The sequence below is a fragment of the Oncorhynchus masou genome, chromosome 31 (assembly GCF_036934945.1).
Source record: "Oncorhynchus masou masou isolate Uvic2021 chromosome 31, UVic_Omas_1.1, whole genome shotgun sequence".
Lineage (NCBI taxonomy): Eukaryota > Metazoa > Chordata > Actinopteri > Salmoniformes > Salmonidae > Oncorhynchus > Oncorhynchus masou.
Window position 1 is genome coordinate 32,361,005 of NC_088242.1, and position 12,131 is coordinate 32,373,135.

General features: G+C 45.2%; 1 protein-coding gene across 4 annotated transcripts in view; it reads right to left on the bottom strand.

The window, feature by feature from the left end:
* Positions 1-930: 930 nt before the first annotated feature.
* LOC135523816 (protein phosphatase 1B-like) overlaps positions 931-12,131 on the bottom strand; it is a 29,829-nt gene continuing 18,628 nt past the window's right edge. For 2 of the 4 annotated variants that reach the window (XM_064950746.1, XM_064950745.1), the window contains exons 3-8: positions 4,763-4,936; positions 4,496-4,669; positions 4,285-4,402; positions 3,942-4,053; positions 3,714-3,771; positions 2,039-3,193 (exon numbers count right to left, since the gene is read on the bottom strand). In XM_064950746.1, coding sequence (XP_064806818.1) covers positions 2,723-3,193; positions 3,714-3,771; positions 3,942-4,053; positions 4,285-4,402; positions 4,496-4,669; positions 4,763-4,936 — 1,107 coding nt within the window. In that variant the 3' untranslated portion in view covers positions 2,039-2,722. Of the gene's footprint in view, positions 1,513-2,038; positions 3,772-3,941; positions 4,054-4,284; positions 4,403-4,495; positions 4,670-4,762; positions 4,937-12,131 lie in introns of those variants that run through there. The other 2 variants (XM_064950749.1, XM_064950748.1) reach the window with 2 other exon arrangements.

Here is a 12,131-nt window from a genome sequence, read left to right on the forward strand (position 1 = left end):
GGATCAGCCCAGAACTACAAGGCAGGACCTGGTCAATGACCTGAAGAGAGCTGGGACCACAGTCTCAAAGAAAACCATAAGTAACACACTACGCCGTCATGGATTAATATCCTGCAGCGCACACAAGGTCCCCCTGCTCAAGCCAGCACATGTCCAAGCCCGTCTGAAGTTTGCCAATGACCATCTGGATGATCCAGAGGAGGAATGGGAGAAGGTCATGTGGTCTGATGAGACAAAAATAGAGCTTTTTGGTCTAAACTCCACTTGCCATGTTTGGAGGAAGAAGAAGGATGAGTACAACCCCAAGAACCCCATCCCAACCGTGAAGCATGGAGGGGGAAAGAGCATTCTTTGGGGATGCTTTTCTGCAAAGTGGACAGGGCGACTGCACCGTATTGAGGGGAGGATGGATGGGGCCATGTATCGCGAGATCTTGGCCAACAACCTCCTTCCCTCAGTGAGAGCATTGAAGATGGGTCGTGGCTGGGTCTTCCAGCATGACAACGACCCGAAACACACAGCCAGGGCAACTAAGGAGTGGCTCCGTAAGAAGCATCTCAAGGTCCTGGAGTGGCCTAGCAAGTCTCCAGACCTGAACCCAATAGAACATCTTTGGAGGGAGCTGAAAGTCCATATTGCCCATCAACAGCCCCGAAACCTGAAGGATCTGGAGAGGTCTGTATGGAGGAGTGGGCCAAAATCCCTGCTGCAGTGTGTGCAAACGTGGTCAAGAACTACAGGAAACGTATGACCTCTGTAATTGAAAACAAAGGTTTCTGTACCAAAAATTAAGTTCTGCTTTTCTGATGTATCAAATACTTATGTCATGCAATAAAATGCAAATTAATTACTTAAAAATCCTACAATGTGACTTTCTGGATTTTTTTTATTTTTTTTTAGATTCCGTCTCTCACAGTTGAAGTGTACCTATGATAAAAATTACAGACCTCTACATGCTTTGTAAGTAGGATAACCTGCAAAATCGGCAGGTTATCAAATACTTGTTCTCCCCACTGTACATTTGCAGGGCTTGGTGTGTCAGGTTTTAGGGTGTGTGTGTGTGTGTGTGTGTTCAGGCGGTTGGGGTTTTCAGGCAGCACAGAGTCCAAGACAAGTACCAGATTGAACCAGTCTGGGTCCCAATCCCCACCTCCAAATTTCCTTTCTCTCTCACACACACACAAACACATAAATCCACCCCAGGTCATGTCCATGTAGTCAGGTGATCAATGTCAACAACAACAAAATGTAACACCAGAAAACCTGGATGGTAAAAAACGTCTACCATCCAGACGCTTCATCAGTCCTTACAACAACCGCAACACCTCCAAAGACACACTCCTCCCAAGGAAAAGCAGAGTGTGTGTGTGGGTGTGTTCATCCTCACACGCACACACACACGTCGTCCACTGGGCACGTGGAAGAGGCAATTCTCCCTCTGGGTGGCTAGACCAATCACAGGAGGAGACCGGGTCGCAGTTACCACGACTACCAGGGGTCCTCCAGATCACACTGAGATAGAGAGAACGAGAGAGAGAAATGTTTATGAGGCGCCATAGTGCATACAATATAAAACTGATGTTATTAACGTATTGATGTTGAGAAGCGGGTGTGCAAGTGGACCGGGAGCTGAGAATGTGAGGGGTTGGTATGTGGGTCAATCTGTGGGATGAGCCGATCTTGGACTCACCTGTTGGTGGCCTACTGAAAGACCAGCTGTGTCCCAATTCTTATACTAGGCTACAGCCTAAGTAATAGGCTTTTTTTGTTGTCAAGAATTAAACATTTGTAGATGATGCTATAAATGCCATGGTGCCATGTAGCAGGAAATCACTGTGCACTATTCAGGACATGAAGAGCAATTTCAGACCCACAATGGAATGTTCACAGGAAAAAGTGATCATATACCATAACAGTCAGACACTGACCAAATCTGACAGTCAAGAGACAAACCAAATCAGATGGACAGATCTTAGTATTATTATTAATTCAAATCACTTTTATTGATTATTTTATTCATTCACATATTGCTGTATGGAACAGATTCAGCCCACACACACACACACACACACACACACACACACACACACACACACACACACACACACACACACACACACACACACACACGTGTCTTGTTGCATACAGTAAGTGCCACCATTCATCAGAGAGAAATACAACTCAGTCTTTAGAAATACAATGACACACACACTTTTTTTACTTTGGTATTTTGAACTTTTTAGAACTTTGTATACTGTTCCAGAATTTTGAAGTAGTTACAGTACTGTAGTGGACACACACCTGAACAAATTCTACCAAACACACACACACACACACACACCTCAGCTGGCTGCTAAGACCTGTCTCTCTCTCTCGGACGGACAGAGAGACACGCAGGCAGACGCAGAGAGACAGAGACAGGCAAACAGAGACACACAGAGACACACAGAGAGTGAGTGTGTTGTGTGTGGGTACTGTGAGAACAGGTATAGGTGGTTTATGGGAACTTGTGGTTTTATATGGACAGTCCAGTCGGTCTTCTCTCTCTCAGTCAGGTAGAGGTCCAGACATGATCGGTCCATTGACTTAGACCACTCATCTTTATATCTACCCATTATGGCGTTTGTGAGAGCACGGATGGACTAGACGCTGTGAGAGCACGCATGGACTAGACTAGATGTTTTTGGGGGGGTCAACAACAACAACAGAGATCAGAGGTGAATTAGGAGGGGGGAGGGTCTGGTTGGCGAAGCTCAGCAGCTGGAGGATATAGTGGGACGAGGTCTGCCGCGGGAGGTTCAGGTTGGTCAGTGTCTACCGCTGGAGGTTCTGATTGGTCGATGTCTGCAGCCGGAGGTGGTTGTTGGTCGATGTCTGGAGAGGGCGTGTCTTTGCTTTTCTCTGTCTCCGGGGATGAGGGCGTCTCGATGACGACAGGTGAGGGAGGGGGAGAGGGGGGTGAAGGCCGGGGGGAGTCAGGGAGGTCGTCAGCGGTAAAAGAGGAGGATTCCTCTCCCATGTCGGCTGTATTCTCCCCAGGCAGACGGTAGACTGCCAGGGCTTCCTCCAGCACCGAGCGATACTGCCCCCGGTGGTGCAGGCGGAACTGACGCAGCGCCTCCAAGAGGTTGGTCGCCGTACTGCTGCCTCCTCCCTCCTCACTTTCCTCCTCTCCTCCACCTCCAACACAGGCCTGGCCGGGGCAACACCACGCCACACACACACACACACACACAAGCTAGTGTCAGACACCCACCAGCGTCAAACACGCACACACAGGCACACACACTGTCTCACACCATACTACCCCTACCCCTGTGGCCAGCTACCCGTAGTGACATTGTCTTTGTCCAGTGAGGGAGAGGAGAATACCACAATGCCTTCCCGTTCCCCACTACAACTCCCAACACCCCAAACACAACACAGACTAGACTAGACAATGCAAAATAGTTCATGTTCAAAAGACGTCCAGGACTTTTGTGTGATAAAAGGTTGGGACACGGTAGGAAGGAACATCAGGGAGCAGTATTCATGTGATGTGAAACCAAGTCTTGACTCTAGATGAAATATTCAATTTTGATCATGTTTGGTATTTTGACGGTCCTCGAAGCCCATTCACACGCCAGAAGAGTGGTGCTGTTGTGACTGGGCTGGAGTGGGGTCATTGTGGAAGTGGGAGGTCAGGGGTGAGCGGTCAAAGAAGAGTTACTCACCCCTTCCTCTTCTCTTTGTGGGTTCAGCCTGCTGTACACCGCCTCGATCACACTGCGCCTGACCCCACACACACACACACAGAATTAGACATTCTTATTTGTGAACTTGTGTGAAGCGTTATTGAGAAGTTGGATCAATAAATCATGACAGTCTCTCATACTTTCATGAAGAAAGAAGGGGGAGACATGGACAATAAAGCAGTTGTCTTCAGTGTGTGTAGTATTTACTTGCAGGCCAGGCCTCCTCCAGGTGGAAGGTTGGGGATGTTCTCAGAGGCGATGTTCCTCAGAACAGACACCAGGTCAGGAACCCCCTCCTCTCCACAGCTACCCAGCAACTCTAGAGACAGACACAGGGTTAGAGTGGAAACGCAACAGAATAAAAGACGGACAGTTGCCTCTGACCAGAATATTGGCCGCCATGTCCACGTTGAAAGAGCCTCTGCTCGTCGACACCCAGCAGGTGGTCGCTATTACACACCGCGGCAACAGCTTCTCGCTGCTATTAGCCGTTCGTCCGTGTAGTGTCTAAGCTCTTAGAAAGGATGGGGGTGTATGTGCATGTTCTCACCCTCTACACGTGTCTCCAGGTATTTGTCCAGGTCCTCCTCTCTCTTAAGGGCTTCCTCAGACACCTTGGGAGCTCCCGGTAAAGTCACCAACACCACACTCATGTTATCTCTGCTGCCCTGGAGAAACACACATACAGAGACCGGGGCTTAGAGTGTGGGGCTTAGAGTGTGGGTGAGTTAGAGTGTGGGTGAGTTAGAGTGTGTATGTACCTTGTGCAGACAGGTGTCCACCACGGCAGTGCAAACTCTTTCCAGGTCGTCAAACACTTGTAGCCGGGACCTGACGAACTCGCACAGCTCCTCGTTGGACATCACGTCCCAGATCCCGTCGCACGCCAGCACCACAAACTCATCCCCCTCCGCAGCACGCTCCAACACACACACCTGTGGGAGGAACACACACCTCAAGTAGGAGAAAGACCTCGAGTTTACTACAAGCTGTGCACAGTAATAAAGGCATTTTAAATACACACACACCTCTGGCTCTGGGCTGACCAGTTGTTCTGTGGGACCCTTCCCATCCACACACTTGTAGTCATAGTCCCCCAGGGCCCTGGACACGGCCAGGGAACCGTTGACCCTCTGGATCATCACTGACCCCCCTGCGTTCTGGATACGCTCCTTCTCTCTGGGGTTGCACGGCTTGTGGTCCTGCAGTGAGAAATAGAAAGCGTTTGAGATAAGAGGCTGCTGATCTACAACATGACCTTGCATTCTAAATAACTACTCATTACATGATCAGTGTCAGAGATCATGCGTCTTGCCAGGCTCAAACTGATCCCCTGCTGTCTCTCGCCATCACTCCCTCCCTCTCACTCAGTATATTGTATAAGTATTCAGCTCCCTGAGTTCATACATGTTAGAAACACTGTGGGCAGCAATTACAGCTGTGAGTCTTCAAACTCTGTCAAGATGTTGGGGATCATGGCTAGACAGTAATTTTCCGAGTCTTGCCATAGTTTTCAAAGCAGATTTAAGTCAAAACTGTAACTTGGCCACTTAGGAATATTCACTGTCTTCTTGGTAAGCAACTTCATTGTAGATTTGGCCTTGTGTTGAAGGTTATTGTAATGCTGAAAGATGAATTCCTCTCCCAGTGTCTGGTGTAAAGCAGACTGAAGCAGGTTATGCTCTAGGAGTTTGCCTGTGCTTAGCCCTATCCCAATTCTTTCTTTCTTTCCTGAAAAACTCCCTAGTATTTACCGATGTCAAGCATGAATCAGCCACCATCATGCTTGAAAATAAGGAGGCAGTTGCTTAGTAATGTGTTGTGTTGGATTTGACCCAAACATAGGGCCTTGCTTTTAGGCTAAAAAGTTTATTCCTTTGCCATGTTTAGTTGCATTATTACTTTAGTGCCTTGTTCCATACGGGGCGGCAGGTAGCCTAGTGGTGGCAGGTAGCCTAGTGATTAGAGTGTAGGGGCGGCAGGTAGCCTAGTGGTTAGAGCGTTGGGTCAGTAACCAAACGGTTGTTGGAACGAATCCCAGAGCAGACAAGGTAAAAATCTGTCGTTCTGCCCCTGAACAAGGAAGTTAACCCATTGTTCCCCAGAAAGCAGTCATTGTAAATTAGAATTTGTTCTTAACTGACTTGCCTAGTTAAATTTAAAAAAAAAAGTTAAATACAAGATGCATGTTTTGGAATCTTTTCACTTGGTCATTAATGTGGAGTCACTACAATGTTAATTCATCCTCTCCCATCTCAGCCATTGAACTTTGTAGCCGTTTTAAAATCACCAATTGCCCCATGGTGACATCCCTGAGCAGTTTCATTCCTGTCCTAAAGCACAGTTCAGAAGGATGACTGTATCCAAGGTGTCTGGGTGGTTTAAACACATAATCCTCAGCATCAATATAAACTAGACCATGCTTAAGGAGATATTCAATGTCAGATTTGTTATTGTGACCAATCACTGCCCTTTGAGGCTTTTGAAAAGCTCCCTGGTCTTGTAGATGAACGTGTGTGTGAAATGCAATACTTGACTGAGAGACCTTACAGGTGTTTATGTATGGGGGACAGAGTAAGGGTTCGTCATTAAATCATGTCAAACCCTATTATTTGCCAGAGTACATGTAACTTTTGTGATTTGGTAATTTGACTTCTGAACTAATTTAGTTTTGCCTAAACAAAGGGGCTGAATACTTATGCAACAACTATTTTAGTTATTGAAATGTTTTATTCATCAAAAAAAAAATGAAACAAACATTCCACTTGGACAAGAGTATTTTGTGGGGGCCTCCCGGGTGGCGCTGTGGTTAAAGGCACTGCCATCAGAGACTCTGGGTTCGCTCCCAGGCTTTGTCGTAACCAGCCGCGACCGGGAGGTCCGTGGGGCGACGCACAATTGGCCTAGCGTCGCCCTGGTTAGGGAGGGGTTGGTAGGGATGTCCTTGTCTCATCGCGCACCGGCGACACCTGTGGCGGGCCGGGCGCAGTGCGCACTAACCAAGGTTGCCAGGTGCACGTTGTTTCCTCTGACACATTGGTGCGGCTGGCCTCCGGGTTGGATGCGCGCTGTGTTAAGAAGCAGTGCGGCTTGGTTGGGTTGTGTATCGGAGGACGCATGACTTTCAACCTTCGTCTCTCCCGAGCCCGTACGGGAGTTGTAGCGATGAGACAAGATAGTAACTACTAAAACATTTGGATACCACAAAATTGGGGAGAAAACGGGGTAAGAATTAAAACATTATTATTTTTATTTTTTTAAAGAGTATTTTGTGTACATTGTCATCCCACTAACACAATAAAATGTGAAAAAAGTGCCTTGACAAATAATTCTGCAAGGCACTGCATATTGTACCAGTGTAGAGATGATAACCGTTAAAAGCGGTTAGCTGCCAAAAACACAGTTGACCGATTGGTCTATAGGCTAATTTGCATAATTTAGTGGAATGAAATTGTCCGGTGTGCATTTACGAAATAATGCATCTTATTTATCACACAAGCAACAATCACCTGTTGTGCAAGCTCCTCCTCCAGCTGGTTGCAACTTGAAGTGAAACATGTAATCGCATAAACCCAGTCGTCGCACAACAATTCTAAATGCAATTTGAGTGAAAACGATGTTGGCCACCAGCCCATTAAAACAGCTTTCTATTGCTACACATTTTTCTTCCCTCCTTATATTAAAGCAACTGGATCTTTTTACAAGCGGAGTAGCCCTTGGTTAAAAAGACCATTGGAAACATCCTCAACTCGCCATTTGAGTGCGCACTGCGTGATACGGTAGGATCAGTGAGTCACCCATTACCTTTCAATATGCGCTGGAGGCAGTTTGCATGTACATATACAGTGCCGTCGGAAAGTATTCAGACCTAGACCTTTTCTACATTTTGTTACCTTACAGCCTTATTCTAAAATGGATTAAATACATTTTTTCCCTCATTTCCACACAATACCCCAGTCACAAAGCGGAAAAAGTTTTAGATGTTTACATTTTTTACATTTTTTTTTTTTAAACATCTTTAAAAAAAAAAGAAAAAAGAAAACACAAATAGCTTATTTACATCAGTATTCAGACCCTTTGCCATGAGAGTCAAAATTGAGCTCAGGTGCATCCTGTTTCCATTGATCATCCTTGAAGTTTCTATAACTTGATTGGAGTCCACCTGTGGTAAATTCAATTGATTGGACATGATTTGGAAAGGCACACATTGGAAAGGCACATAAGGTCCCTCAGTTGACAGTGCATGTCAGAGCAAAAAACAAGCCATGAGATCGAAGGAATTGTCCGTAGTGCTCCGAGACAGTATTGTGTCGAGGCACAGATCTTGGGAAGGGTTCAAAAACATTCATGCAGCATTAAAAGGTCCCCAAGAACACAGTTGCCTCCATCATTCTTTAAATGTTAGAAGTTTGGAACCACCAACACTCTTCCTAGAGCTGTCCGCCAGGGGGAGAAGGGCCTTGGTCAGGGAGGTGACCAAGAACCCGATAGTCACTCTGACAGAGCTCCAGAGTTCCTCTGTGGAGAAGGTGGACCTTCTGGAAGGCTCTCCCATCTCTGCTGCACTCCACCAAAAGGCACCTGAAGGACTCTCAGACCATGAGAAATAAGATTTTCTGGTCTGATGAAACCAAGATTGAACTCTTTGGCCTGGATGCCAAGCCTCACACCTGGTACCATCCCTATGGTGAAGCATGGTGGAGGCAGAATCATGCTGTCAGGATGTTTTTCAGCGGCAGGGACAGGGAGACAGGATCGAGGGAAAGATGAACGGAGTACAGAGCGATCCTTGATGAAAACATGCTCTGGAGCGCGCAAGACCTGAGACTGCAGCGAAGGTTCCCCTTCCAACAGGACAATGACCCTAAGCACATAGCCAAGGAAATGCAGTAGTGACTTCGGGACAAGTGTCTGAATAGCCTTGAGTGGTCCAGCCAGGGTCCAGACTTGAACCCGATCTAACATCTCTGGAGAGATGTGAAAATAGCTGTGGAGCAACATTCCCCATCCAACCTGACAGAGCTTGAGAGGATCTGAAGAGAATGATAGAAACTCCCCAATTACAGGTGTGCCAAGCTTGTAGCGTAAACAAAGTACTGAGTAAGGGGTCTGAATACTTATATAAATATTTTATTTCTAATACATAATAAAGTATTTTGTCAGCCACCAATTGTGCAAGTTCTCCCACTTAAAAATATGAGAGAGGCCTGTAATTTTCATCAAAGGTACACTTCAACTATGACAGACAAAATAAGAAGGAAAAAAATCCAGAAATATCACATTTTAGGATTTTTAATTTATTTATTTGCAAATTATGGTGGGAAATAAGTATTTGGTCAATAACAAAAGTTTCTCTCAATACTTTGTTATATACCCTGTCTTGGCAATGACAGAGGTCAAACATTTTCTGTAGGTCATCAAAGTTCACACACTGTTGCTGGTATTTTAGCCCATTCCTCCATGCAGATCTCCTCTAGAGCAGTGATGTCTTGGGGCTGTTGGGGCTGATTTTCTATGGGGTTGAGATCTGGAGACTGGCTAGGCCACTCCAGGACCTTGAAATGCTTCTTACGAAGCCACTCCTTCGTTGCCCGGGCGGTGTGTTTGGGATCATTGTCATGCTGAAAGACCCAGTCACGTTTCATGTTCAATGCCCTTGCTGATGGAAGGAGGTTTTCACTCAAAATCTCACGATACTTGGCCCCATTCATTCTTTCCTTTACACGGATCAGTCGTCCTGGTCCCTTTGCAGAAAAACAGCCTTCACAGTAGGTATGGTGTTCTTTGGATGCAACTCAGCATTCTTTGTCCTCCAAACACGACGAGTTGAGTTTTACCAAAAAGTTATTTTTTTGGTTTCATCTGACCATATGACATTCTCCCAATCTTCTTCTGGATCATCCAAATGCTCTCTAGCAAACTTCAGACAGGCCTGGACATGTACTGGCTTAAGCAGGGGGACACATCTGGCACTGCAGGATTTGAGTCCCTTGCGGCGTAATGTGTTACTGATGGTAGGCTTTGTTACTTTGGTCCCAGCTCTCTGCAGGTCATTCACTAGGTCCCCCCGTGTGGTTCTGGGATTTTTGCTCACCGTTCTTGTGATCATTTTGACCCCACGGGGTGAGATCTTCCGTGGAGCCCCAGATCGAGGGAGATTATCAGTGGTCTTGTATGTCTTCCATTTCCTAATAATTGCTCCCACATTTGATTTCTTCAAACCAAGCTGCTTGCAGATTCAGTCTTCCCAGCCTGGTGCAGGTCTACAATTTTGTTTCTGGTGTCCTTTGACAGCTCTTTTGTCTTGGCCATAGTGGAGTTTGGAATGTGACTGTTTGAGGTTGTGGACAGGTGTCTTTTATACTGATAAGTTTAAACAGGTTCCATTAATACAGGTAACGAGTGGAGGACAGAGGAGCCTCTTATTAAAGAAGAAGTTACAGGTCTGTGAGTGCCAGAAATCTTGCTTGTTTGTAGGTGACCAAATACATATTTTACACCATAATTTGCAAATAAATTAATTAAAATTCCTACAATGTGAGTTACTGGATTTTTCTCTCTCATTTTGTCTGTCTTAGTTGAAGTGTACCTATGATGATAATTACAGGCCTCTCATTTTTTTAAGTGGGAGAACTTGCACAATTGGTGGCTGACTAAATACTTTTTTGCCCCACTGTATCTCTTGTTCTACTGGTTTTCAATTCTCTTCCAGAAGTTAAAAGGCATATAGTCATTAACTACCCATCTTAATTGCTGCATCTTTAGATATTGGAGAAAAGTTCAAAAAACGGACCCTCCGTTACATCGTGACGCGCCGTAACGTACAGCAGGCATAAAGCAACTATCTCTTTCTTACAATCTCTCTCCACCAGGTGTAGCACTTCTCATCGTTTCAAAACAAGAAATGGACAATGACGGGGGTAGGGTGATACCTACCGGTAGTCATTTTTTTCGTCATCATTGCATGCGATCATCATTCTCAAAGCCGCTGTTTACTTCTAAGATCACTTCAGCACTGCCCTAAAAACCCAATTTCAGATTCGACACAAACCTTCAAATAGGTATGTAATGACACATTATATAAAGTCTTTATAGTGTTTTATTTACATTTTAGAGGCGATAAGGTGATAAGTTGGACAGATCAAATGAAAAAAAGCAATTTTCCCACACAACTCCTCTCCTTCACGTATTAGTTTCGCTTCCCCACCCGCCATTTTTAAAAGACCCTATGGAGCTCATTGCCTTCTTGAATCATGCAGAAAAGGACATCGTGGAGGTCTCGGCATGGAATTTGTTGGAAAGGGGAGAAATTGTGCTTTACAATAGTATTGAAATTACAGTTGATCTGGAAGTATTACGTTTTTTGGGCGCTAAAATAAGGTCAATTGTACGGACCAAGGCGATGTACAAAAGTGCGTGAGTTTACGTTATCCTGCAAACACCGGCTTCCGAGGGCATTATCTGTTTTATACAATATACATTAAAAGCTTTATTTTTAGTAATTAATTCATACTATTTCATACTTTGACGTGACTGTAAGTTAGTCGTAGTTGGCTAGCTAGCAAACAAAATATAGTCCCGACACAAATCTAGGGTTGCTACCCAAACTGGCTGGTCATTCCTGCTATCGGTTCGGTTGCTAGAGACGCGACCCTGTCGCTCAGTATCTATGAACGCGACCCAGTCGTTCGTTCTAAATGTTCCATACTGGTTGGCAACGTCTTATTGCTTGCTAGCTAGCCAACTATGGCTAACTTACAGTCACGTAAAACAGTACAGCCAGAATGTTTAAGCTGTTTTCAAGTTACTTTTATTTGGATGTTCTCGTCCTTCAGGGGAGCTACCCAACAACACTTTAAAAAAAAACTTTTATTCCACTAGGTAAGTCAGTTAAGAACAAATTCTAATTCATGCTGGCGGACTACTGGGGAACTGCCTTGTTCGTTGGCAGAACGACAGATTTTTACCTTGTCAGCTCAGGGATTCGATCCAGCATTCTTTCCGGAGACACCTGAAACCCCACCTCTTTAAGGAATACCTGGGATAGGACAAAGTAATCCTTCTCACCCCCCCCCCCCTTAAATGATTTAGATGCACTATTGTAAAGTGGCTGTTCCACTGGATGTCATAAGGTGAATTCACCAATTTGTAAGTCGCTCTGGATAAGAGCGTCTGCCAAATGACTTAAATGTAAATGTAAATCTCACCTCTTACTACATTTCTAACAGATATTTTAATCTCAGTCACATGAACTGCTCACATCAGGTGCACTTTTCCAGCCAATTGCTTTTGGCCAAATGTTTGAAAATATTTTTTGCATTGACTGCTTCATTACAGTAATTGTATGTTCAATACTACAGTGGCTTCGCTAAGTAATTCACACCCCTTGACTTTTTC